General features: G+C 63.9%; 1 protein-coding gene across 10 annotated transcripts; it reads left to right on the forward strand.

Annotated features, from left to right (window-relative positions):
* The first annotated feature begins 405 nt into the window (after positions 1-405).
* Positions 406-26,226, forward strand: CADM3 (cell adhesion molecule 3). Of its 10 annotated transcripts, XR_012584576.1 has the most exons (12): positions 543-722; positions 16,399-16,539; positions 16,767-16,919; positions 17,147-17,284; positions 17,506-17,676; positions 18,189-18,279; positions 19,253-19,422; positions 22,516-22,641; positions 23,144-23,209; positions 23,694-23,826; positions 23,918-24,118; positions 25,953-26,209. XR_012584576.1 is itself a non-coding variant. In XM_074566837.1 (11 exons), exons 1-10 carry the CDS (start codon positions 653-655, stop codon positions 23,810-23,812), a joined length of 1,245 nt encoding a protein of 414 aa, XP_074422938.1. In that variant the 5' UTR covers positions 543-652; the 3' UTR covers positions 23,813-23,826; positions 23,897-26,222. The 10 variants fall into 10 exon arrangements, 6 of the variants coding, with proteins under 6 accessions (XP_074422940.1, XP_074422938.1, XP_074422939.1 ...); XR_012584578.1 differs by lacking the exon at positions 23,144-23,209 and having other exon boundaries at positions 23,897-24,118; positions 25,953-26,221; XR_012584579.1 differs by lacking the exon at positions 23,144-23,209 and having other exon boundaries at positions 25,953-26,221.
* The last annotated feature ends 477 nt before the right edge of the window (positions 26,227-26,703 follow it).

A 26,703-nucleotide genomic window follows, 5' to 3' on the forward strand; every position in this document is an offset into this window, starting at 1 on the left:
GAACCCAGAGCCGTGGCGGCACTGCGGCCGCCCCAGGCGCCTCGCTGGGTCCGGCGGGACGCGGTGGGCTCCGACAGGGACAGGGCCGGGCGCTGAGGGAGCGCCCAGGGCCGTGCCCTGAGGGAGCCCCCGGGCCGGGCCCTGAGGGAGCGGGACCTCCCGCCGACCATCCACCCGCTCAGGGCGGGATCGGGACCGGGGCGGGGGGGACGGACGGGACACCGTGACAAATCGCGACTCGGCTCGGAGCGGGCCCCCTCAGCCCGGGAGCGGGGACCGCGGGCACCCCCGGGACCACCCGCACCCCCCCCCCCCCCCAACCGCCGCCGCCGCCGCCCCGCGCCCACCTGCCTCCCGCGGGGGAGCCGCGCATGTGGAGCGCACCACCGGCGCGGCGGGGCGCGGGGGGGGCCGGCGGCCGGAGCGGGCATGTTTACACGGGGGCCGAGGGGGGCGGCATCGGCGCGGCCTCCCCCGCCCCCCCCCCGCCGCCGCGGCGCGAATGGTCTCTTCCTCGCGCTCTATTTAATCCCCGCCGCTGCCGCACCGCCGGCTCCAGACCGGAGAGCAGCGAGCGAGCGCCCGCCGCTGCTGCCGCCGCCGCCTCCGCGCCGCGGCTCGCCCCGGCCCCCGGGCATCCCCCGCCGCCACCATGCTGCCCCTCGCCCTGCTGCTGCTCCTCGCCTGCGTCGGCGCCGCCCGGGGAAACCTCTCCCGCGACGGTGAGTGGCGCCGCCGGTACCAGGCGAGACCTCCACCCCGCCACCACCCTCCCCTCCCGCCATCGCTCATCCCGTCGCGGCGGGGCGAACCCCTCCGTCCTGCGGCGGGGGGGCCGGGCCGTGCCGTTATGTGGGTCAGGCGCGGCGGGGCCCGGCAGGTGCCGCCGCCCCGGCCCCGCCCCGGCCCTGCCCTCGGGGCCCGCCCGCGCCGCCGTCGCCGCCGCCGGGGCGCGGGTGCGGCCGCCGCGGACCCCCGGCGGCCGGCGGGGCTCAAGGTCACGGCGGCGCCGGTGCTGCCCGTCGTGTCCCCCCCATCGCCGCGTACCGCCCGGGGCGGGGCCGGGGCGGCGGAAGGTTCCAGACAGGCCCCGGCGGGCGGCGGCGCCCGGCCCCTCCCGGCGCTGCCCGGTGGATGGAGACCCTCCGGTGCGGAGGGGCCCTCCCCGCCGGGAGGATGGCGGTGGTGACCCCCGGGGGGAAGGCAGACACCCCCGTGGGCGGGGATGGAACCCCCCAGGGGGACGGCGGTGACCGCCCCGGGGTGGGGAGGGACCGTTCCCCGGGATGGGGCGGCTCCCCGCTTCCCCCCGGCAGAGCGGGAGCCGCCCGGTCGGAGCCATCCCCTCCCCGGGGCGGTGGGCTCGGGGAAGGGCGGCCGCTCCCCGGCGCGCCGGGGTGTGTGGTGGCATCCCGGTGTGTGCCCGGTGCCGGTGCGGGAGGCGCGGGCTGGGCTGGAGCATCATCCCCGCAGACAAAGGCTGTTTACCGGCGTACGGCGGGCGAGGCAGCGGCGTGTGGTGCTGCAAAAGCGAACGGGGCGGGGGGGGGTGTTTTTTGGTGGGGGCTCGCCAACGGCTGCACCTTGTTTTCCATCAGCGTTGGGCTTGCGGAGCCCTTTTGCTCGACGCTCGGGGCCTGCGATTCCCGCCGGGCTGCTGGCGGCTGCGCTTTGCCGTGTCGCGACTTGCTGGTCACGATAAAATTGCTGCCGTGTGGGTTTGAGGGGGGGGGAGCAGGTCGTGGGGAGATGCTGCAGCCGTCTCGGGGGGGAGGTCTGTGCGTTGTGTTTTGGGAGGTGGCAGCAGGTGAAGGTCCCGTCGCCATCCGAATCCCTGCTTGCGGCTCACGGGATGCAGGGGGGTAATTCTGGTGTGGGAATGTGGCCCTGGGATCAAGGGTCCCATGGTGTGGGGGTGGGAGCAGCCCCCCACCCACGATGGTCTAGTGGGAGGTGTCCCTGCCCATGATGGGGGGTTGGAACTGGATGATCTTTAAGGTCCCTTCCAACCCGAACCATTCTGTGATTCTATGAAGTGAGGAGAAGCCTCCCCCGCCTTCCCCAGCAGGTGCCCCCCCCGTGGCCCGTCCCTTTGATGGAGGAGGTCGCTGTCACAGGCAGAGCCGTGGCTGGGGGGTGGTGTGGGCTGGTGGCTGCGTTCCCATCCACGAATCCCAGGATTTATTCTGGTTACGGCCACGGTCCTCCCACAGGAACCCGAAAGAGTCACTTGGTGGTGGGTGATGCTCAGTCCCACGGCGCAGGGATGTCCTGGCATCCCGTGCCTGGTGATGGAAATGCTCGGCGTGTGGGTCGGAGCCGGGCAGGAGGGGGTGGCTTGAGCAGCCCGGCGAGGGCTCGCGTGAGGAGGGGGTGGCCGTGACCTGGAGTTGTGTGTAGTCCTGGGGCAGGATGCAGCCCTGGATGATGACACTGCAAGATTTCTTCCAGGGCTGGCCTGCTGCTGGGGCCCAGCCCTGGCCATGAGCTGCCAGGCTCTCCATTGTCCAAATGGACCCTCAAAAAGCCTTTGGGAGCAGAGGAGATGGCTGGCTGGAAGATGTTTGAAAAGAAGCCACTGGCTTCGCGGTCAGAGCCTTTCCCTCACGCTGCCGGCATGGCTCTCCGACTTGGAAGACCCCTCTGCAGCACCCTTCCCGGGGCACAGATGGAGTAGCCATCTCCTCTCAGTGAAGAAACGCTCCTCCACTGCTCTGGATTTCAAAGCTACAACCATGGCGGGGCCTGACGGAACCCTTTGAAGCCGCCTGGGTGCTGGAAGTGCTGGTGCTTTCACGCCGAGGCCGTGTTTGTGCACTTGGCTGGTGTTGTGCTGCTGTCGGCAGATTTCTGAGTGTTTGGGCTGGATGCGTGGTTGTCCTTGCTGCGAGGATTATTCCTCCCGTGGAGTTATTCCACTCTAGAGTTGTGTAACCCTTTTGTTTGAACAGTACCCTACTGTTGTCCCATGGGAAGCCACAACATGCCTAAACCAGACTTCTTGGGGCTGTTTTTCCCCTGTGCTCTGTAGCAACCTCATCCTGCCGTGGACTCTGAGCATCCCTCGATGCGCAGCACAAGGAGCATCCCCATCCTGCGGCAGCAAGGGAGGAGGCTGGGCGGTGGCACAGCAGGAAGCTGAGCTTGGGCCTCGCGTGCAGTTACCTCCCACCGTACCAGAGCTGCTCCACTCCTTGGGTGTGCTTTGTTTGCTGGAAGAAGCCTCAACGTTGAGGGTCTTAGAGCTGGGTCTGCCTGACCAGGTATAGGTCATAGAACCACAGAATGTGTGGGGTTGGAAGGGACCTCCAAAGGCCACCCAGTCCGACCCCCCTCCAGTGAGCAGGGACATCGTCAACTAGATGAGGTTGCTCAGAGCCTCATCCAGCCTGGCCTTGGATGTCTCCAGGGATGGGGCCTCCACCCCCTCTCTGGGCAACCTGGGCCAGCATCTCACCACCCTCATGCCACAGCAGAGGGGCCACGACTGCTCTGTCTCCCCCTGTAGGTGCCAAAAGTGGTTACGTGGCTTGTGCCCATGTTGCTGCATTGGCTGAGGAGAACCTGGAAGACTATCTTGAGATGTCTGAAGCCAGGAGAGATGAGCTTCCTGCCTGGTGTTTGCAGAGAGGCAGGTTCAGGAGACTACTGGAAGGTGGCTTCATCTTTCTGAAGCTGGTGGAGGTGTCTTCTTGGCAAGCCCATGCAGGAGGAGCTTTCTCTGTCCTGGGGAAATGCCTTGTGCTTCCAGCTGTTGTCCTTTCTGTAAGAAGTCATCCGCCCTGCCTGCGTGGGAGTGATGCCTAGTGGTAGGAGCACAGGGCTGGGAGAGAGGTTTGGACTCCCGTGGGGCTTTTACCCTCTCTAGCCCTGGAGCAGATGATGGCTGTGGTTCCTGCAGTCCTGCTCCCTCAGCTTTTGGGGAGACGCCAGCGCTGGTCCTGAGCCAGGTTGCGGGAGGCTGTGTGCGACCTCCAGCCTGTGGCATCACTCCCGATCCCGCAGCGGGGAGACGCCGGGAAGGGAGCCCTGGTGCACAGAAATGGGATGGTGGAAACCCAGTTGTTGTCTGAAGCTCAGGTTAATCCTTTGATTGCTGCTTACGGCAGTGCTTTTACCCAACTAATGTGTGCAAATGCCCTGTTCTCGCATGTCGTTAGGGCTCACCATATGGTACAAGTCTCTTTCTGTGCCAGCACGAGCCCTTGGCACCGGAGTAGAGGAAGCAGTGACATCCCCGATGAGGCGGTGGCGTGCGGGCATGAGAAGTGGGGAGTGCGACCTATCTGCGTGGCTCGCTACCTGGATGGCCTGATTTCGGATGACTCTGATCAGTCGCCTGGGGGAAGCGAGCTGTTCTCACGGCGGCGATGCAGCCGGCATCGGCGCGTCAGCCGGCAGAGAGCATCCCTCTGCAAGCAGCCGGGAGGAGGGAGCCGGCTGGGGAGCGCAAAAGCCACCGCTCAGCTGTCTGGCACAACGCGTTAGGCTCAACAGGCAACGCTGGATTTTAAGACAATGCATGGGATCAAGCGCTGCAGAGCTGCCCCGCCGCATACCCAGACGGTGAAGGGACGGGCTGGCACCGCTGCCGTGGGACAGGAATTTTGCCGCTGTCATAGAATCATAGAATGGTTTGGGTGGGAAGGGACCTTAAAGATCATCTAGTTCCAACCCCCTTGGGCAGGGACACCTCCCACCAGCCCAGGCTGCTCCAAGCCCCGTCCAACCTGGCCTTGAACCCCTCCAGGGATGGGGCAGCCACAGCTTCTCTGGGCAACCTGGGCCAGAGGCTCACCCCCCTCACAGCCAAGAATTTCTGCCTCACATCTCATCTCAATCTCCCCTCCTTCAGTTTGAAACCCTTACCCCATGTCCTATCACTCCCCTCCCTGCTCCAGAGTCCCTCCCCAGCTTTCCCAGAGCCCCTTGAGGGACTGGAAGGGGCTCCAAGGTCTCCGCGGAGCCTTCTCTTCTCCAGGCTGAACCCCCCCAGCTCTCTCAGCCTGTCCCCACAGCAGAGGGGCTCCAGCCCTCCCAGCATCTCCGGGGCCTCCTCTGGCCCCGCTCCCACAGCTCCGTGTCCTTCTTGTGCTGAGGGTTCCAGAGCTGGACGCAGGGCTCCAGGTGGGGTCTCACCAGAGCGGAGCAGAGGGGCAGAATCCCCCCCTCGCCCTGCTGTCCTGATAATGCCTCAGGTTTTGGCATGGTCTGCGATGCTGGGGTGTTTGCTGTGGTGACTTGGTCTGCTGGCCAGAGGAGAAATCCCCACCAGCCCGGGGTGTTGCTGCTGAAGCACGAGTTGAGCGGCTCCCAAGTGTTGGGTACCTTTCCTTCTCTGGAAGGAGATGGAAGGAAGCACCCAACTCGCCCAGGATTCCCTGCTTGTGAGGTCTCCGGCGTGCTAGACGCTGCCTCTTCTCCCTCTGCCTGGCGTTCTCGCCTCACCAGGGGTGTTGGAATTGCTGGAGTAACTGGAGGCGTCTACATCTGGGTAGTCACCCTGGTGCTGGCACGGCCAGGCTCTTAGCCAGATGGAGGAATGTGCGTTAAAGCTAACATTTTTGTTTGTTTTTGCTAGGTTGGTTTTAACCTAGTTTTACCCCAATCCAGGGTGTCGTGTGACCATTCAGGTCCTTGCAGGAGAGGAGCGTTGTGAGGGGAGGATGCGGTGCAGGATGTGAACGCTTGTCCGAGGTGCCTTCGCAGGTGGCAGTGCCAGCGTGGTGGTCTTGGAGCCTGGTGGGCTCTGCTTGCGTGCTGCTGGGCTCCTTCTGGGTCCCACGGTTTGCTGCTGCGTTCGAGCCGCTGCAGAGCATTGTCTGCTTGTGCAGGACCCTGCTGGGAAGTGCTCTGCTCCCTGTGCCGGAATCTGACCCTGGTATCCTGCCTTGTCTCCATCTGAACTGCTCTCCGGGCTCCTTTTGCAGCCCAGGCAATGGCTTGGCTGTGCAGGTCATCTGACGCTGCGTCTGCACAGATTGAATTGCCTCCTCGTAGCTTGGCTCTTGAGTGACTCCGTGGGACCTTGAAGGTGATGCCAGGGCTGTAACACCCACGTAGTCAGATGTATCTGATCCTCCTCCTCCCAATTACTGGGTCAGCTCAGCTTGAACCATCTGGTCCAGTTCTCTCCCCTCTGCTCTTGGCCAGGCACCCGCAGCCGTGAAGCGATGCAGCAGCGGAGCCTTCATCATGCAGTGATGGAGAGGTGTCGGTGATCTCCCTGGTGCCTCGGTGAGGGCAGGCGGGGGACGAGGCTCTCCATCCCGCTCCGAAAGAGCTCCTGCTGTCACCCAGGGCTTGTTGCAGCCTGGTCGCCGTGGCAGAGGGAGGACTGTGCTGGCTGGGGGGGGAGAAAGGAGAGGAGCCAGGAGTCGGACGCAGTAATGCCGTACGTTGTGTTTGGGCAGCCCTGACATCAGAAGCACTAATTCAGAGGAGGCTACCCAAAAACGAGCAGTCAATAGCGGCGGAGGGAGGCGGAGAAGCAGAGATGAGGGCTGGGCAAGAATGTGCTTAACCATTGCGGTCACTTGCCTGGCGTCACGCTCTGCCTCCGCTGTAATGCGGGCTGAGGGCGCGGGGACCGGCGGGCAGGCGTCGGACGCCGCAGCTCCTGCCGCTCGGGGCTTGTGGAGGCTCCCCCGGTGTCCCAGGGACGTGCTGGAGGGCAGCAGTGCTTGCCGCAGAGCCAAATGGCATCATCTTTCCCGGTGTCCCCGGAGTCTGTGGAGCAGCAGAGCTGCGAGCTTCCCCTAGTTGCCAGGGGGACCTGGCCCATCCTCAGGGGATGCTCCAGGCAGTTCTCCATCTACAGATGTTCTTCCTCAGCTTACAACGCTTCAGATGGTGTATTTACTGACGAGCCCCGTGTGGTGCATCAGCTTTTCCAGACCACTGCTTTTGCTGCTGCTTTCAGGCCGTCGTTTCCCAGGGAAAGCAAGTTCTGATGCTTGTGGTTGGAGTGGCCAGCGGTGCGGAGAGCGGGCCACCGTCTGTGGTGGACCACCGTCCATGATGGGCCACCCGCTGCACTGATGCCGCACAGGAACGGGGTTTAATTCCTGAGTCTGGAGATGAGCGCGGGGTTGACTGTGCCAGGAGACAGACCCTGTTGCCCCACGCAACCTGGAGACCCGTTTTCCAGAGGTGGGATGCATTCAGGCTGAGAGAGTTGGGGGGGCTCAGCCTGGAGAAGAGAAGGCTCCGGGGAGACCTCAGAGCCCCTTCCAGTACCTGAAGGGGCTCCAGGAAAGCTGGGGAGGGGCTGTTTGCAAGGGCACGGAGCGACAGGACCAGGGGCAATGGTTTAAACTAGAGCGGGACAGGTTTAGATCAGCCATGAGGAAGAAGTTCTTTCCACTGAGGGTGGTGGGACACTGGCCCAGGGTGCCCAGAGAGGGGGTGGAGGCCCTGTCCCTGGAGGCATCCAAGGCCAGGCTGGATGAGGCTCTGAGCAACCTCATCTAGTTGACGATGTCCCTGCTTTAAAGGACTAGATGGCCTTTGGAGGTCCCTTCCAACCCAACACATTCTATGGTGGTGTCCGTGCCGGCGCTGTGCCCAAGGCAGCAACTCCGTGTGCTCCGTTCCTTGCTGTCAGGCCCGTGCTCTGCTCCCAGTCCGAGGTGGGGTGAAGCCATGGGGAGATGAGCGCGGTGGTGCGGCGTGCTGCTGATGGTGTTGAGTGTTACGGGGCTCTGCTCTCAGCTTGGCCTTCAACACCTTCACCCCCAGCAGATGAACGGCAGCAGCAGGTTGGCGTCGTGGCACTTTCCTGGGGAGCTCTGTTTTGCCTCTCCACATCTCACCGGCTTTGGTTTCTGGCTTTTTCTGTCTCCCTTGGGATGTTGAGGACTCCATCTCCAAAAGGGACAGGCCGTGCAACAGCAGAGATCACGGAATCATGGAGTCTGTTGGGTTGGAAGGGACCTCTCAAGGCCACCCAGTCCGATCCCCTGCAGTGAGCAGGGACATCGTCAACTAGATGAGGTTGCTCAGAGCCTCATCCAGCCTGGCCTTGGATGTCTCCAGGGATGGGGCCTCTACCCCCTCTTTGGGCAATCTGGGCCAGTGTCCCACCACCCTCAGTGGAAAGAACTTCTTCCTCATGGCTGATCTAAACCTGCCCTGCTCTAGTTGACCTACTTGACCTGGTGGGCCACTGCTTGAGCACTCTACGTTCTCCCTGGCCATCCGCTGGATGCAGCTGGGCATGACAGAGCGTCCACTGCAGCGCACTGAACCTATATTTTAATCTTTTTGAAATGACTCTTCCCTCCTGTCTTTCTGGGAAGTGAGGAGGAGGCGTTGGTGTGTGCTGCGCGCTGGCGGGCGTGCTGTCCCCGAGGAGGGCTGCGGAGCTGCCAGTGTTTCCCCATTTCTTATTCCTCTTATAAATACTGTCTTATACAACCCTGCGCGTTTAATCCTCGTCCGCTTGGGAGTGACAGTTTCTCGTGCTGGCCTGGGCAGAGCTCGGCTGCAAGCGTTTAGATGCCTGCGAAGCAACAAGCGATGTACCAGGGCATCCGAAGCAACCGTTTCTGAGACACCTCGCTGGGCAGGCGGGAGATCCTTAAAACAGAACTGTCAAAGCAAAGAGCTCGTTCCCTTGGCAACAGTCGTGTCGGAGATTGGCCTTAGGGTAGGAGCTAAAAAACATGCTCAAAAAAAAAAAAAAAAAATGTAGTTCTGGGCTGTTTGCTGTCAAACTGGAGGAGGGCCCTGGGAGAGGGGTCACGGTGCCGGAGGGAGGACCGAGACGGGAGGACGCGGGTGAGTTTGCTGCTCCTTCCCAAGGGAGTCAGTCCCCTTCTGGAGGGTCCCAGGAAAGCTCTGACACTGGGGATGGCTGTCACGCTGCTGGGGTGATTTGTGGTGACCCAGAATGGAGCTTTTCCCCCCCACACACACCTTGTCTCTGTCCTGCCTCCCCCAAGGACTTGCCTGGTTTTAGAATCACAGAATGTGTTGGGTTGGAAGGGACCTCCAAAGGCCACCCAGTCCTTTAAAGCAGGGACATCTTGAACTAGACCCGGTTGCTCAGAGCCTCATCCAGCCTGGCCTTGGATGTCTCCAGGGATGGGGCCTCCACCCCCTCTCTGGGCGACCTGGGCCAGCGTCTCACCACCCTCAGTGGAAAGAACTTCATCCTAAAGTTTTGGCAGGTTCGTGTGCCCGTGCTGGGGTCTCGGCTCTCCCGGGCAGGCTGTGGCGTTGGGCTTTGGCTGATGACTTGCGGGTTGGGGTGGCAACCGGTCCTCTCGGCCGCGGGATTGCCGGTGGCCTCGGAAGGAGGCGATCGCTGTGCCTGGCGCCGGGATTTCCCTGACAATGCCGCGCTGCCTTTTGCTGAGCTTAATTGGCCACCAGACTGGTGTGAATGTGCAAACACGACCGAGCGGAGCCGCCAGCGGTGGCCTGCGTTTGTGCGGCTGCCAAAGCTGCAGGCAGGAGCTGCTGCTGCCATGGAAGGGGTTCCCCCGCTCCCTCATCCCCCGTCCCAGCTCTCTGCGGGGGCTTGGCCGGCCCTGGGGCCACTGGAAGAGCGGTCAATGGCCGGGGGGAGGGATGACCAGGCTTTGATAGGGCAGAACGCAGAATCCTGCTGGTCCCAGAGGAGAAGCCGCTTCCCAGCTGGGCTGATGCGTGGTGGCGGAGGAAGGCATGCAGCGAGGATGTCCCCGAGGGCACGCAGGAGGGCTCTGTCAGCTTGCTCAAACAGCAGCCGGCCGAGGCTGGAAGAGGAGGAGGAGGAGGAGGGGAGCATCCTGCGCTCTGAGAGCTTCGGCAGCGCTTGCAGCCAGCCTCTTCTCTCCAGCTGCTTTTTCTGATTGATTGCTAATTGCTGGCCACGTTTCGGTTGCTTAACCCTGGTCGGATGTCACGGGGAGCTGTCAGCGTTCACCCAGCCCTGGGGCAGGGTCTGGCAGGGAGGTGACCGCATCCCTGCTCCGTGGGAGAAGGATGCGGCTCTGCAGTTTGCTGGCACTGCTCGGGGCCGAGTGTCGGTGCACCATGGACCAGGACCCCCCTCGCCTGCGGAAGGCTGGGGGCTGCTGGAGAGCATCCATGGGGTCCTGCAGGCTGCGACCGAAGGCTTTAATGGGGTCCTGGGAGAAGCCCAGCAAAGGCGGAGGGTTCGGAGCAGGCTGCGATGAGGAGCTGGATCCTCTTGCTTTCCCCCTTTCCCAGAGCATCCTCTGCTTTCAGAGGAATAAAACAGAACGTGGTGTTTAGGGTGGGGAGTGGGGGGTTTTCACAGGGGCCGCACTCGAAGGCATGAAGCCCCTGCGCTTGTCTGAGCGCTTCACTTGCAAGGCGCGAGCTGCCATCACGTTGGGAGCTTGGACAGCAGGTCCCCTTGTCTCTTCCCCCATTAATCTCTGGGTCTCACACCCCACATCGCAAGCCCCCCAGGCAGAGGGCTGTTGCAGAGCCAACCGTCAAAGAGGGACACGTCGTAGAACCGTAGAACGTGTTGGGTTGGAAGGGACCTCCAAAGGCCACCCAGTCCGACCCCCTGCAGCGAGCAGGGACATCGTCAACTAGATGAGGTTGCTCAGAGCCTCATCCAGCCTGGCCTTGGATGTCTCCAGGGACGGGGCCTCCACCCCCTCTCTGGGCACCCTGGGCCAGTGTCCCACCACCCTCAGTGGAAAGAACTTCTTCCTCATGGCTGATCTAACCCTGCCCCGCTCTAGTTTAAAGCCATTGCCCCTCGTCCTGTCGCTCCGTGCCCTTGCAAACAGCCCCTCCCCAGCTTTCCTGGAGCCCCTTGAGGGACTGGAAGGGGCTCCAAGGTCTCCGCGGAGCCTTCTCTTCTCCAGGCTGAACCCCCCCAGCTCTCTCAGCCTGTCCTCCCAGCAGAGGGGCTCCAGCCCTCGGATCATCTTGGTGGCTTCCTCTGGCCCCGCTCCAACAGCTCCATGTCCTTCTCGTGCTGAGGGCTCCGGAGCTGGACACGGCGCTCCAGGTGGGGTCTCAGGAGATTTGAGCCTGCTTCAGCCTGGCCCTCTACCTGCTCTGTTCACCTCCTGCTGCCCGTGTCCTCCTCTGCCGTGCTCTTGCTTGTCCCATCGGAGCCGTTCCATCTTGCCTCTTGCTGTAAACCCTTGCAGCCATGAGAGGTGTCTAAATGCTGCAGGACTGGAAAAGGGGGTTCACTCTGGGGGTGTTGCAGGAGAGCCCCTTGCCCTGCGGCTCCCGGAGGGATGTGTCCTCTTTCCAAGAGCTGGAGCGTGCGGCCCGGCTGGCTTCCATGGGAAGAGGAGCGCGGGGTGGCATCGAGCAGATGCACCGAGACAAGAGCAGGTTTTTCCCCCCCATAACAAAATCTGGAGCAAGTCAGCTGCCGGCGAGGAGGAAGCCTGGAAGTTGGGCTCTGGGTATCCCAGACTGTGGATTCACACGCCGCTCAAATCAGCTCGCACAGCAGATGTCTGAGCCCGCTTGGCCGGGTTTGCCATCCACCGAGTTCAAAACCGCCACCTTGGCGGGGGCCGCTCCGGTGTCACCGCCTGGGGAAGGACGCCGGCGGCTGGAAATGGAGCTTTGCAGTTCATGGCTGCTGAGCAAATTATTAAAATACGGTCCTCGGAGAGGAGATAGCTCACCTCCGAAAATGTCTGTGTCAACAGAGATAAATTGGATCTTTATGGTGAGGAAAGTAGACTAAATAGAAAAGAATGAGGAAAATGACAAGTGTCTTTTGTGGGCCGCAGCTGAGGGCTGGAGGCGTTGGAGGGATTCGAGCAGGGGGTGTTTTCCTCTGGGGCTCCTCCTGCCCCAATGGAAAGGCTTTCGCAGACGGGGGGGATGTACCTGGCGGAGGCTGGGAGAGGGTCCTGGCGGCTCCGGCTCCTGCCTGCCTCCGCCGGGGCTAAAAGTGCCTCCGGCTCTTGGCAGACCCCCGCCGAGGTTGGCGTGGGCAGCAGGGCGTCCCCCAGACGCCCCGCGAAGGCTCTTCCCAAGCATCGCTCGCCGCTTCCCTGAGGATGCTCCGGGTGAAACGGCTCCCGGAAGGCAGAAGGCATGCCGTGGCGCTTCTTGCGAAAGCTGCGGAGGGTTCGTGTGGGTCGGGGAGCGTCCCGGGCTGGGAGCTGCAGGGCTGTGAGAGGGTCTGTGCTGGAAGGGGACGCGTGCGCTGGCGGGTCCTGCTGGGCTCCGGGAGCGACGCGGACGTTGGTTTTTTCCCCCTCACAAACAGAAATGCAGCGCACACACACCCCCCGCAAAAGTGCGCAGGTTTAATTAACGAAATATTGATTTTTCTAGGGCGTCGTGCGTCTCTGATTTCGCTGTGCTGACTGTGCAGCAGCTCTTGGCCAAAAACGGGGGGCTGGCGAAGCCCTTTTCTCTGACGTTTTGTGGGGTGCCCGGGCTCGCTCTGCCTGTCCCCGGGCTCCGAGGCGCTGACTGAGCCCCATTTCTGCCAGGTCTGGCCTCCTCCAGGAGGGTCCCGTGGAGGCAGAGCCGCGTCCTCCGCCTGCCAGGACGCCTCGCTGTTGGCTCGCCATCTGCAAAATGACATTTCACCCTCTTGCGGGATGATGGCGGGGGCCTGATGGGTGATGGCGGGGCGGGATGGTGGCCAGCGAGGCTCGGGATGGCCCCTGGGAGGTGTAGGTCTGAGGGATCTGCTTCCCCCTCATGGAAGCCGTGAGCGCGGGAGGGCTGATGGCCGAGCGGGCAGCAAGGGGTCCCGGGCACGGCGTGGGGAAGGCTGGATTCAAACACCGTCAGCTTCTGCTTCACCTCATCCCTGCAGGGCAGCGCTGGCGTCCTTGGGGCCGTGCGTTTGCCTTCGGAGCAGAGCAGAAGCCGTCCGATGGGGAGGGAGGACGGGGACGTTGTGCCAGCCCGGGCTGTCAGGTGGCAGCGGCTCCGCGCTGGCAGCAGTCGCTGGCACGGCGAGGGCGGATGCTTCCCTGAGTGTCCGGCACCTGTCCCCGGGATCACGGGGGCTCTTTTAACCAGCTTGCCAGGAAGACCTGAAAGCTTTTGCTGCAGCCAGCTTTCCGGAGCATCCTCGTGACTCCGAGCCGCCGTGATGCTGCCCAGGGCCCCCCGGGGACCCCTGTGTGACGGGTGCCTGCTTTCTCGTAGCAGCACCCCTCGCTGTGCCGTGGTGGTGTGAGCAGGGTGGCTTTAAGCAGCCCTTCGTCTTCCTTGGGCTTCCCTGACCGGGAGGATGCGCTGGGCTGTGCCGGCGCTGGAGCTGCTGGATTTGGGAGCAGTCACGGTGCACGTGGCATCTTAGAATCACACGATGGTTTGGGTGGGAAAGGACTTTAAAAATTATCTCGTTCCCTGCCCCTCCCACCGCCACCTCCCACCAGCCCAGGTGGCTCCAAGCCCCGTCCAACCTGGCCTTGAACCCCTCCAGGGATGGGGCAGCCACAGCTTCTCTGGGCAACCTGGGCCAGGGGCTCACCGCCCTCGGAGTAAGGAATTTCTTCCCCAGATCTCATCTCAATCTCCCCTCTTTTGGTTTAAACCCATTCCCAATGTCCCGTGGCTCCCCTCCCTGCTCCAGAGTCCCTCCCCAGCTTTCCTGGAGCCCCTTGAGGGACTGGAAGGGGCTCCAAGGTCTCTGCAGAGCCTTCTCTTCTCCAGACGCTTCCTTCTTCAGCATCCCCAGCTGCGGGATGGCGGCTTTGCCCCTTTTGCCCCCCTGCCAGAGGGGGTCTCACCCGCGAGGATGATGGTGACGCTGCGGAGGGACGGGGACCCCGCGGGAGGGGGCGCAGCTCCCCGTGGTGGGACTCGCTGCGCATGGGACCCTGCCGCCCCCCGGCGTCTCTGCCCCTATTCTGTCAAGGGCCAGCAGGTTACAGCCGCGGCGGTTTTTAATTAAATCAAGCCGCGCCGGCGCAGCGGCCCAGCCGTGCCCATCTGTTCCTCCAAGCTGTCGGGTGCGGAGGCGAGCGAGGATCTGGGTCGTGGCAGAGGGGGCAGCGCGGTGCCGGGGTCTGCGTCCCCCCCACCCGGCACGAGCCGGGGGCACACGTTGGTGGGTGGGAGAGATGGAGGCGGCTCTGGCAGGAACGTGGTCTCCGTGGGGCTGGAGACCCATCTTGGTGGTCCCAGCCGTGAGGGAGGAGGGAGGTCGTCAACAAGGCCAAGCCGCCATGGGTCCGTGCAGTGCCCTGCATGTCACCCGCTGTGGGGGAAACACCTTGCTAATACCTTAACGAGGCCAGCGGTGTGGCGGGTGATGGTAATGGTGTTCATTAAGAGATTGGGTCTGTTCCGTGTGGGTTTTAGACCCTGTCCTCAGTTGCAGCCGAGTTGGAGCGGTTTGAGTTTGGCCAACAGCGGCTTGCGACAGCCTCAATCCCTTAATTAGGGCAGTAGCAGCACAAAGGCGTCGTTAACCAAATTAAAACAAGACAGATCTCCCCAGTCAGGAGGAGAAGACGGAGAGCTGGCACCTCGCTCCCTGGCCGAGCCGCAGACCCCGGCGAGCGCCGTGGGGCCGTGGAAGCCGGGCAGCTGGAGAGGAGCAAAACTTCAATAGCAAACACGAAACATTAGCGACGGGGAACTGCCCGGGGCTGGAGACAGTCGTCACCCTGGGAACATTTTTAATCCGAATTTGATGCGTTTCTGGTAATCGTGGCTGCTGGGAGCGGGCAGGCAGGAAGTCACACGCTTTCCAGCCCTGACTTTCCTGGAGTTTAACGGGAGCCAAGCGATCCCTGGGGAGCCCGGTAGCCTCATCCCTCCTGCCCTCTTCCCTTCTTCCCGCTCCTTGCGATGGGGGAACTCGCAACGTGAGCGAAAAGAAAATTCACCGTCCTGAGTGGAAAATGGGGAAACTCAGCCGAAGCTGCTTCCGTCCCTCCCCTTCCGATAACCGGAGTGTCTCCCAAGCAGCGAATATCACGCCGGAAAACGAGCCCGTGAAATCAGGAGCGCGTTGCAGGCTGCGTGGGCACCCGGGCAGCATCGCCCAAGGCTCGGGGGTCCCGAAGCCAAGTCCCTGCCTAAATGTGAGTAATTCGGTCCAAGACAGACGATGACACTTCGTGAAGCCCCGGGTCCGGCACCATGAGCGAAGCGCGAATAGCAGCAGCATCCGTGTTCCTCCCTCTTGTCCGTGGGGCTGCCTGTGGACCCAGGTGGGCGAGGAGGCTGGGAGAGCCAGCGTCCCCCTTTTCCCCATTCCGCTCAGCTCCCTGGCACATCGGCTTTCCCAAAATAGCCGTCCTTGGGGCCGGCGGGGGGGTTATCTGATCCTGTTGCTGCTCTTCTCTGCCCTTGGGCTGCTCGGCAGTGTGGAGCCCTCCAAGGAGGCTGAAGGAAGCGAAGGACAATGTCTTAGCTGAGGAAACGGAGTCTGGGAAGGGACGTGCGTAGCCCAGGAGCAGCCTGAGCAAGAGAAAAATCCCCTTAAGGAACGTCACGGAGAGCGGGCCACTGGCTGCGCCCCACAGGCTGCTCTCCGTGGACCACGGATGCTTTTGCTGGTGGCCGGCGGAGCGTCCCGTTGCGTGGGGCGCTTGGCAGGGAGGCACCCCGGGCGCGATCCCGGCTTGCTGGCACTGCCAGGGCGGTGGAGCAGAACTTGCCGCCTCCCCAGGTGCCTTCAGCCTGTGCCGCTGCCTGTGCCAGGCTCTCCTGCTGCCTCCTGGCGTACCCCTGCTCCTGCTGGATCCGCTCACGCCTGGCAGGCGCCAGCTGCCTGTACCTTCCAGCAGCCCCAGGGGCCGTGCTCGGAGCCAGGCCTGACGCCGATGTCTCCGTGCAGGTTGGCATGGAGCCACCGCCTGGGGACGGCAGCGTCCCCGGGAGCTGCGGTCCCAGCGGGTGCTGTGGGTCGGGCCGGCGGGACGGATCCTGCCCGCTGGTGCTCGATTCTGCAGCTGGGCTGTTCCCTGCTGGGGGACGGGATCACGGGGGACACCCAGGCTGACACATGCCCGCGAGCAGGTCCCTGTTGTCCCCAGGGTGTGCAGGACGGCGCGTGCCCTAGAAACCCCTTGTCCCTGGAGAGGGACGCGCGCCCACAGGCACGTGTGTGTGCACATCCCCGCTCACGGGGCCGTCTGTATCCCAGCCATAGCCGTGCACGTTGGCATACGCTCGCGCTGACGCTCTCCCTGGATCCAGGCAGACCTCTGGCAGCACCCGCTGCTCTTCCCCGTGCCCCTCCGTGCTGCCACCGAGAGCAGTGCCCCAGTCCCTGCCCCGGTCTGTGTAGCCGGGCCATCCGGGGCATGGGGTCATTGGGAAAAAACCGATTCAGCCCCACGCTGGAGTCCTACTCGTCCCAGGAGTTTCGGGGACGCCGCTGCGTTCATCCCTCCCTTCCCTTGGTGATGCTTGGCCCCAAGTGGGGAAAGGCGATGCCCGTGGTCCCCGCCAACCTCTCCTGTCTGTGTCCAGAGAGCCAGCCCACGACGTCGGACGAGACCGTGGTGGCCGGTGGGACGGTGGTGCTCAAGTGCCAGGTGGAGGATCCCGATGACTCCTCACTGCAGTGGTCCAACCCTGCCCAGCAGACCCTCTACTTCGGGGAGAAGCGAGGTACGTGCGCAGGAACTGGGGGTGGGAGAGGGCTGCTTCGGGGAGAGGAGGCGGCCCCAGGACCCGAGCGATGGTGAGGCAGAGTGGACCAGGGCTGGTGGCACCCCAGAGGGTGATGTTCCCTCCCGTTCCCCACCTGCAGCGGTGCCACCAGGCAAAACACGAGCGAGAGAAGGGGTGGGGTGGTATTGAGCCCATCGCTCACCCAGTTGGCCCTTTTCCCCCAGCCCTGCGAGATAACAGGATCCAGCTGGAGAGGTCCACACCCAACGAGCTGACCATCAGCATCAGTGACGTGGTGCTGTCGGATGAGGGGGAATACACCTGCTCCATCTTCACCATGCCCGTGCGGACTGCGAAGGCCCTGGTCACCGTGCTGGGTAAGCCGCTGGTGGCAGCCCCCCCCGGACCTGCTCCCAATCTTCTCCTGCCTCAAGATGTTGTCCGTACTTCAGGACAACAGTTCATCTCTGCTACTCCCGCATCCCTACCCGTTAACTCCTCCTGGCTGTGGTTATTGACGCGTCTCTGCACGCGCGGCCGTCTCTGGGTGGCAGCACGCACCCAGCTGACAGGCGGTTGTATTTCTTGCCTCCTCTTCCACCAGGAATCCCCCAGAAACCACAAATCTTCGGCCACGAGCAGCCCATCGATGAGGAGAAGATAGCCCGGCTGACCTGCCGGTCCTCTGGCAGCAAACCTGCGGCCCAGCTCCGGTGGAAGAAGGGCAACAAGGAGCTGAAGGGTGGGTGCCCACGCAATGGGGCTCTGCCCCAAGGGACGGGTGGCTGGGGAACGCCGTGGAGGCAGGTGAGGGGTTGCAGATGTGCTGGACCACACTGGCATCCTATGCTACTGCCAACGAAGGGACGGGGACAGGGCGTCCCCTGCTCAACGCACACGTCAGCCTCGTGCCTCTGCCGGGGTGCCGTGTCCGTCAGCTCTGACGGTCCCCTGTCCCCACAGACGAGGGCACCGAGGTGGTGGAGGACCCCAATGGAAAGACCTTCACGGTGAGCAGTCGGGTGGAGTTCCGCGTCACCAAGGAGGACAACGAAGCTGAGGTGACCTGCACCGTGGACCACGAGTCCCTGCAGAACTCCGAGAGGTCAACTACGCAGAAGCTGCAGGTCCACTGTACGTGGCGTGGGGGGATGACGGGACAGGGCCACGTGGGGAAGGGGACAGGGGTGTGGGAGATGGAGGAGGCCTCGGCATCGCCGCAGCTGAGCAGGCATCACACGCGTGGCCCTGCGTTTACGCGTACGTGCCGCCATGGCGCAAACACCCGTACAAGCTCCTCAACCTGCGTGCACAGCCTGTCGCGCGTAGGGGCGCCGCACGGTGACGTATCCCCTGCCTGTCCTTGTCCCCTGTGTCCTGCCTGTCCCCGTCTCCCTGACACGTGCCATCCCCTGCTCCCTGCCTGCGCCAGCGTCCACGTCCTGCCTGTCCCCGTTCCTCTTGTCTTGCCTGTCCCCGTGTGAGGACACGGCGAGGGACGGGGGAGCTGCGCTCACGCCGCACCCCTGCGCGCACGGAGCGGGGGCTGAGGCAGGGTTTGGGGGGTTTCGGGGTGCCGGCAGACCCCCGCGCGCCGTGGGGCAGGGACCAGGCTGTCACCCGGCTGTCCCTCTCCTCTTTTTCAGACAAACCGACGGCGAAGATCGAGCCGCATCCCCAGTACCCGCGGGAAGGCGAGAAGCTCCAGCTGCAGTGCGATGGGCAGGGCAACCCCATGTAAGGGTCCCCCCCGCCTCCTCTTTCTCCTGCTCGGCCCCCCCCCAGGCCCTGGCCATCTTTGTGCTCCCTCTGCCGGGCTCCCAAAGCCGCCGCTTAGCCCTCCTGTTACGCTTTGAGAAAACCCGTAACAATTCATTGTCGTTCAGACGATTATTCTGTCACCCGATGAGCCCTCCCCACCCGGAAAGGGGAATCGGGCAAAGCAAGAAAACACAAGGGTGGAAATATAAATAGATTTAATAGGATAAGGCTAAATAATTAACAATAATACTAAAGATCCAGTACTAATCCCGATGCTAATATAAGATATCCAAGAATTCTGTCGGTAGAAGCCGTGCGCTGCCAGCAGTGGACGGTAAATGTGGGACCCTGCGAGCGCTGCGGCTTCGGGAGGAAGGGAAGGGCTGGGGGCTCCGGCACCGGGGCGAGGAGTTTCTCTGGACCGCCGCCATCGAGGGAGAGAGAAACTACGCAGCAAACTTTCTAATTTATATCGAATGTGCCGTTCCCGGTATGAAATAATCCTGTTGGCCAGCCTGGGTCAAATGCCCGGGCCTCGCTCCTCCTCGTCCCCGCACCTGGCCAGGCTTGAAAACACCGAGACGGTGAATCCCACGTAGCCTAGTCAATATTTTCGCGAATTCAGACGTTAAGAGTCTTCCAAAAGTGGAGTTTTCCCCAGCGTTAGAAATTAGTCCTGTGTTGCTCAAGCCGGGACGCCTGGCCAGAGCTCGGGCAGAGCGTGGGCGCAGGGCCAGGCGCCCCATGGAGAACAGGGCAAGCCCCCGTCTTCCCCCTGGAGCAGCAGAGCCATCCCGGCTCATCTCTAAACGGGGTGTTTCCCTCCTGCCGAAATACTCCCGCACCGTCGTAGCCCCTTCCACTGCCCAGCCACGGACCCTGCTCCCCCCTGAGCACCCCCAGGGTGCCGGGGAGGGTGACGGTGCCTCACCGCCATCCCGCTCCGCAGCCCCCAGGAATTCCTATGGGAAAAGGAAGGCAGCGACGCGCCCCTGCAGCTGAGCTCCGACAGCGTCCTCATCTTCCCCTTCCTCAACAAGAGCGACAGCGGCACCTACGTCTGCACGGCCACCAGCTCCATGGGCAGCGTCGTGGCCAAGTACAACCTCGACGTCAGCGGTAAGCGGGGGCCGCAGGGCGCCCAGCGTCACCGGCTTCTCCCGGCAGCCGCCGGTTGGCACGGCCACCTCCATCCCGGCCGGGTGTCCCCGTGAAGGGGTCCAGGGAAGGCTGTGGGTGGGAGAGGGGCTTTGGCGCGGGGTGCGTGCAGATGGGTGCTGGCGGAGTGCTGCGTCCCCAGCTCCTCCAGCCGCATCCAGCCCCCCTGTCCTTCCCCGCCTGGGGCCGAGAAGGGCAGAGACCGGTTTGGGGGGGTCGGGGCAGGGACACGGCACGGCCCAGGCTGAGCTCGGTCCCTGTTGGGGGGTGGGAGAGGGTGCGATGGGGGAACCGCAGGCGGGATTCTGCTGGAGTCTCTGGGAGAGGAGGAAAGGCCAATGCTCCTGAGCCTGGCGCAGGCAGGGAGCCTCCGCGTGTCGCCGCCATGAGCCAAAGAGGATTTCCAGACGGTGCCAACCCTCCCGAATGATGAGGTGCCCTGGCCGCCCTGTCCCAGGCCTCTGGAGATGGGCCCCGTGGCTTGTCCTGAGCCGCCGGAGCTGCAGGCTGGCGTTGTGTCCTGTGCCCCCAGAGCGTACCGCTGCTCGGCACCCGTCCTCCTGCGGGAAGGGGCAGCACCGGCCGTCGCCCCGCGGGGTGCCGTCCCCTCGCTGCCTCCCCCTGCCCCGGCTGTGCTCTGCCCCTGTGTTCGCTGTCGTTGTGCCCCGTTACGTCCAAGCGCTGTGTGTCGCTCGTGGAGCAGAGCTGCCTGCTGCGCGGGGCTGACAGTGTTCTCCTGCCCGTCCGGTGACGGTGCTGCCCCGCTCCCTCTGCTCGGCACCCAGCCCCTTGCCCGGCAGCTTTCCCGTGTCAGTAGGAGCCTGTTTCCCTGCGGTTTTGGCCATGGATTTGGGATTATCCTCCTCTTCTACCAAATCTCTTGCCATCTCTCTCCTCTCTACCAGCCTTGGGCTTTCCATCGTCCAGCACCCGTACCTGCGCCGGCTCTTCCCTTTCCCATCCCCTTTCCCTCCCCTCCCGTTTCGGGCACTCTCAGCATCCTCCCCCTCCGACGTGGCTGTGGGCATGGCAGCAATGGCACTTTGGCCACCCTGTCCCCCTGAGTCCCTCTCCTGTGCCTGCCCTGGAGGAGCCCAGCCCCATGCAGTCATTCCTTCGTCACCCCTGTGCCCCCCCCCAGTCCCTTTGGGCACGGGGTCTGCCCTGGGAGCTGGTTCCTGAGCCCGGCTGCGAGCACCCGGCAGCACCCAGAGCCCCCTGCACCCATCCAGGAGCCCTCGGGTGCTCCGCACCCGCCCGCGGGCTTGCAGCACCATGCAGGGTGCTCGACGCCATCCGTGAGCACGCGGCACCCGCCGCAGCGGCGTCCGGCACCCGCTTGTGTCACAGCCCCCCCACGTCTAAGTTTAGTTCCCCTTGTCAAATCCCTGCCCCCTCCAACCTCTTTTTCCCCGGAGCCACTCGGGTTTCGGGCACCGTCACTGGAGCAGCCGCCTTGCCCGGCCCAGCAGCGAGGGAGAGCGGGGACAGAGCGGTCCCTCGGGGCGTGCAGAGGACAGCGTAGGTGGCACCTCGCGGTGGGTGATGGTTTCCAGCCACCCCAGTCCCGGGGCTCCCAGGCCAGGAGGGTCCCAGTGGGTTCCCTCACGGAGGAAGGGGTGACCGGCAGTGCTGGCAGGGTAGGAGATGGGAGAAGACGCTCGCAGTAGAGGACGGTGGCAGGAGAAGAGGAGTAGGACCCGTGGCCAAGAAAGGGGTCGTGGAAGGAGCCGCTGAGAAGAACGGGTCCCATCAGGCTGGGGGGAGCCGGGGTCCCCTCCGATGGGCTCTGTCACATCTCACTGGCACCTCCCAGGGTTGATTCATGTCCCTGTGTTTTTGTTGTCCTCCCCAGATCTTTCCCAGCTCCCCACCCCACACGTTCACTCCACTCCAGCCCCTCCGCCAGGCCCTTCCCAGCCCATCTCTCATGCTTCCATGGCCACCGCTTCATCCTTCACTCCAGCTCCCATCCAAGGTACCGTAAGCTCCTTTTCTCTCTCTTTATGGACCCGCTGCTCCCCAGCCCGGCGGGAGAAGTTCCACAGGAGGATGGTGGCCCAGCCCTGGCCCAGGGACAGCCTTGCCACGTCCCAGGTGCCACGCTCCGATCCCTGTGCAGCTGCTTGTTGGTGCGTGTGGACTCCGCAACCGCCGTCCCGGCCCTTCGGGGTGGTGGCACGCCACAGAAAGAGCCGAGGCCACGGAGCCTGGGCTTCATCGTGGTCCTTCCAGCTCTTCCTGGCAGGTTGTGGCAGCAGCTGCCTGTGCCTTGTGTCCACGTGAGGTCTCGTCCCTCTGTCCTGTCGCCTCACTCGTCTTTCCCACCCCATCCTGTCCCAACGCCGCCTCTGGATGTTTCTGTGACTCTGTTCCCCCCGAGCTCATGGGGCACAATGCGAGTGGAGCGGAAGGAGGATTTGTCCCTGCGTCCCGGGGCTAACGCAGCGTCCCGGCGCGGTCTGCACTACGAGACGCAGCTGAGTTGGGACTGGCTTTGTGGTCCCAGCTCCTTCGGGGTGCCGTGCGTGGCCGTGCCAGCCTGCGCGTCGCCTTCCTGCTAGCGCGGGGCAGGGGAAGCGCGAGCCAAGCCTGGCTCCGCCACGCGCTCAGCCGCCCCTTTTCGGGGCAAAAATCCCCCCGGTGAAGGATGGGGCGGTGGGATCGCGGCCGCGCCTGAAGGCAGAGGTACAACGGGCTGCACGCAGCCTGTTGCCGGTGCTGCTCCCGGGGGCACAGGGGTGGGTTTGCCCATCGCAGCTCTTCTCGGCCACCTTCGTGCCCAGGCAGGGACCCCCAGCGCAGCCATGGGGGCTCCTCTCCACTCACCCCGATGGCCGTTGCTTTCCCCTCCTTGCTTCCCCCACTGCCTTCCCTTTCCCTCCTCCCGCCCCGACAGCTCTCATCTGCAACGGGATCGAGCCGATGGCGCCGAGCCGAGCGGGATCGGGCCCTCCGTGGCGGCCGGTGGGACGAGCAGCAGCCTCTGCAGCGCAGCAGGGTCTGGTCTGCAGCGTCTCCTCTCTCTTTTCTCTCCCTTTGCCGTCTGGGCAGATGCCAGCCCCGTGCCCTCGACCTCCAGCACGTACCACGCGGTGATCGGCGGGGTGGTTGCCGTCATCGTCTTCCTCCTCCTCAGTCTCCTCATCGTCTTGGGACACTACCTGATCAGACACAAAGGTACGGGATGGGGGAGCTGCGTGGGGCGGGGGGTGCGGAGCCGAGACCCCCGGTGCTGTGGCAGAGCCGGCAGCGCAGGGCGTGCTCCCCCCTCGGTGGGTCCCTGGGAGCGGGGCTGCGTCCCCGAAGCCAGCGGGCAGCGTGGGGCAGGGGTGAAGGGAGGCAGCTCCCCACCCTGCGGATCGGCCCCATGTCCGGAGAAACCCCAGCGCGGCCACCGGAGCCCTCCTGGGTTCGGGGGCTGCTCCCCGCGTCCGTGCCGGCACCGACCCCAGCGCGGAGATGTCCCAGGGAATCCTTGGAGCTGGGCAGCACCGGGCAGAGGCAGCCTCCCCCATTTCTCCATCTCTCCTTCATGGTTTGGTACCCGCCGCCCCAAGACTGCCCGTGCCACTGTCCCCGTCTGTGCCGGATCCCTCCTCTCCTTCCTCTTCCTCCTCCTCCTCCTTCCCCTCCATCATTTCCATCTTCCCCATCCCTGGACTTTTCATCCGCCCGGCAGGTATGTGCATAAGACACGGGGAGACGGTCACAGCCAGACATCGGCAAAACCCAGCAGAGGTGATGTGTGAGTAAGAGTCCCCCATCCCTGCCCTCCCAGCCCCACAGAGCTGCCGCCTCTGCCCCACGCCGTGCCGGCTCCGGGGGGCATCCAGGAGCTGCCGCTTCCTTGTGGATGGCAATTTTTGCAGAGAAACCTCCAGTTTTTTGAGGGGGAACAGGGACAGGGATGCGGGGAGGGGCGGAGGGTGGGGAGGGCAGGAGACTTGCCCGGAAAAGCCGTTGGAAATGCCTCTGGAAGTGCAGTTCCAGCCTCTGGCTAGAGACGAGCGCGAGAGCCGGGAGCAGCCCGGGGGACGCTCGGTGCCCGGGCAGGGCTTGTCCCAGGGAAACCGGTGACTTTTCCATTTCAGGCCAAACCCAAAGGACTTTTCCTCTCGCCTCCGCTTTCCGGCCGGCCCTCGGGCTCTGCCACCCCTGCTTGCGTGGGAGCGGGGAGCCGGCAGGGCCCCCCCCGTGACGCTGACCCCTTTCTACCCCCCCCTCCCCAGGCACTTACCTGACCCACGAGGCCAAGGGGTCAGACGATGCCCCGGACGCCGACACGGCCATCATCAACGCAGAGGGCGGCCAAGCCAGCGGCGACGACAAGAAGGAGTATTTCATCTAAGGGCGGCGGAGAGAGTGAGAAATGGAGCCAAGAGACCCCGATGGAAACGGAAACCAGACCACAAAACCCCACTCAACCCAACAGATTTTCTCTCGTGCCCGGCAGGGGCAGACGGACGGATGGACGGACAGACGGACAGAGGGATGGCGGGACAGAGAGCAGAGAGCGACCGGCCCTGAGACATGATGCTTCTTCTTGAACTTGTACAAAACGTTATTACTACGAACAGCGAAAGCCCCCGGCCCCGTTTGCTTGCTTGCACCTCCATCCCTGCGCCCGGCGCTCGCGCGAAACACAGACCAACCAGTGAGTGAGCGACTTTTCCTTCTTCCTTTGGACCTTTGCTTTGGTTTCGTGGCTGCTCTTTGCTTTGGGCCCTTGGTTGGGATGTTGGGCTGGGGTCGATGTAGCTCTTTCCTTTTGTTTTCTCTCCATTTTGGTTTCTTTGACATCCAAGGATAAAATCAGCTCCGGGCTCTGGCGCAAGCTCGGGGGCAGCTGGGAGGCTCCTCTGTCGCCAACGCTCGCCCCATCCCTCCCGCCGAGAGCCGGAACCCACGTTCCCATCGTTCCCCCCAGCCTCGGCTGCCGGATGACGGCCCCAGCCTCAGCTGGGACGGGGACCGTGGCCGGTGGGACGGGAGCGGGATGCCGGCGGGCAGCGTCTCCGCCTCCGAGGTCGTGGCGTGGGGCTGGGATCGAGCCGGGGGGGGGGACGACCCCGGCCCCTGCCCTGATTTTATCCTTGGTGGTTCTTGTCGAACAGTGTCCATTCGGGAGGAGAGCCGTCCTCCTGCGGTTGATGTGTGATGGGGGGGTGTTGAGCTTCCAGGGTGGGAACCGCTGAGGCCCCCGGAGAGACGGAAGCGCTGCAGCTCCCCGGTCCCACCCCGGCAGGAAGCGGGGGGAGGGCAGAGGTTTTGTGGGGGCGAATCCAGAGGAAAAAAAAAAAAAAGCCCCGACTTTACAAATTCTCCGGTTGGAAACATCAATTTAAACCATCTATTGAGAGGTTCAGTGCAGGAGGCCACCTGCGCCGGGAGCACCGGGCAGAGCCGGGAGAGCCGGGGGGGCCTGCGGCCATCGCCGTTCCCCTCTTCGGCTCCCGGAGCCTCTGGAAAAGGTAGTTTGGACCCTGATGGTGGCTTCAACCAAAGCTCACGCAGCCGGTGGCACCGCGGGAGCTGAGCTGGAGATGACCCGCTCCCCAGGAGCTGTACGGAGAGGGGCTCCATGGGGGTCTGCTTCTCGGAGCTCACTGTCCCCCTTCCCTCCCCGGCCCCTTCCCAGGGCACGTGTGAGCTTGGAAAAGGCCGTTTCCCTCTCGGCTCCAAGGGCCGCAGCCAACAGCGGCCAAAATGCCCGGGTTTAGCGTCTCGGTGGTTTGGGGGTCTCCGAGGAGGCTTGGGGGGGCCTTGCCCCACCTCCTGCCTGTTCCACTCTCTTTCCCACGACAAAGCCAAGAAGCTTTCCCAACCTCTCCAGCATGTCCCCGGGGTCCGCTTGGCCCATCCCAACCCCACAGCCACGGGAATGGGGCTGCAGGGACGACGCGCTCCGGCATCCACAGGACACCCCCCCCTCGGGGAGCCAGGCCCCATCCCTCACCCTTGGGATGTGGTTTTCCCAGTTTCCCAGCATCTCTCGGTCTGGACACAAGGGGTTTTTGCAGGAGCCACCACCCTTCGATGGGGCACCCCTTCCGTTTCGGGCTGTCTGGAGGAGGAGAGCCCTTCGGGAAGGAGCAAAAGCCCCGGGTTGGCGCGGGTGACCTCACCTCGGAGGTGGAGGAAGAGCTTGCCGTGGGGCACCGGGTGCCCGTGGGGCAGGGAGCGTCACCGCGCGGGAGGAGGACGCCCAGGGGGAAGCCGTTGCGGAGCAAGCGGGGCTGGAAGGGGGCTGGGGCCGAGCAGACGAGGAAGAAGAGGCACGGCTCGGCGGCAGGCGCCGGGTGGGAGCGAGCGGGGACGCGTTTGCGGCACGGGCGCGGATGTGGCTGGTTTCACCGCGGCCAGGCGGGGTGTCGGGAGCACGCGGGCAGCGGGGTGGCAGCGCCTCCAGAGAGAAGCGCGGGAAGCCTTCATCGTACGCGGCGAAGGAAACCGGCCGTTGTTGTTCCTCCCTTCCCATCTCCTGGAAGAAGGAAGTTGGCCTGGGGTCCCAACGGTAGCTCCGAGCTCGGTTTGAGGGATGCAGCCGCCCGTTCCGAGGGATGCAGCCCCTCGTTTTGAGGGATGCAGCCGCTGCCGCCGGAGATAACACTGCAGATGCCGCCGCTCTTAGCGACTCCGCTGCACACCGAGCATGCGTGACCGTGCAGCCTTGACGCTTCGCTGAAGATCTTTCACATCCACTGCCGAATAGACCCAATTCCTTCAAATAAAACCGCCAGGACGCGTTTTTCAAGTGCAGTTTAATCTCGTCGTAAGTCTACGTGCCATCGGTGGCTACAAAGCAAGCCCCGAGCCGGGGGTCTGGGAGGGAAATGGGATAACTGGTCCCTAGGGAAAGGGAGGTGGGAGCCGGGGTCGGGCAGGGACGTTGGTGGCCCGTGGAGGCAGCGCGGGCACGGCCGTGGCTGGTTTCTCTCCGGAGCTGGTGCTGGTGGTGGCCACGTAGCCCTGGTGAGAGCGGGCAGGATTTGACCTTTTTGAGGTGCCTCGTGCTGTGGGAGGTGGCAGGATGCGGTGTGGGGAGGAGCGGGCGCGGGCAGGACACTGGGGCAAGACCTGCTGCCCCTGGTCAGCCGTGGGTGGGCTGGGTCTCACCCCGGGTGGGCGCGTTGTCCCGCGACGGCCGCGGCGAGAGGCCAAGCTACGGCCCCAGGCGCCGCAGGTCCTGGGAGCGGTGGGAGCGTGACCGCGAGGAAGAGACCGTCTGCAAGAGCCCAA

This window comes from Larus michahellis, chromosome 24, assembly GCF_964199755.1.
Source record: "Larus michahellis chromosome 24, bLarMic1.1, whole genome shotgun sequence".
NCBI lineage: Eukaryota > Metazoa > Chordata > Aves > Charadriiformes > Laridae > Larus > Larus michahellis.

Coding starts and splice junctions, on each gene's coding strand:
- CADM3 (XM_074566836.1), top strand. CDS start 653: ATGCTGCCCCTCGCCCTGCTGCTGCTCCTCGCCTGCGTCGGCGCCGCC. Junction 723..16,398: donor GGGAAACCTCTCCCGCGACG/GTGAGTGGCGCC, acceptor GTCTGTGTCCAG/AGAGCCAGCCCACGACGTCG. Junction 22,642..23,143: donor CTACCTGATCAGACACAAAG/GTACGGGATGGG, acceptor TCCGCCCGGCAG/GTATGTGCATAAGACACGGG.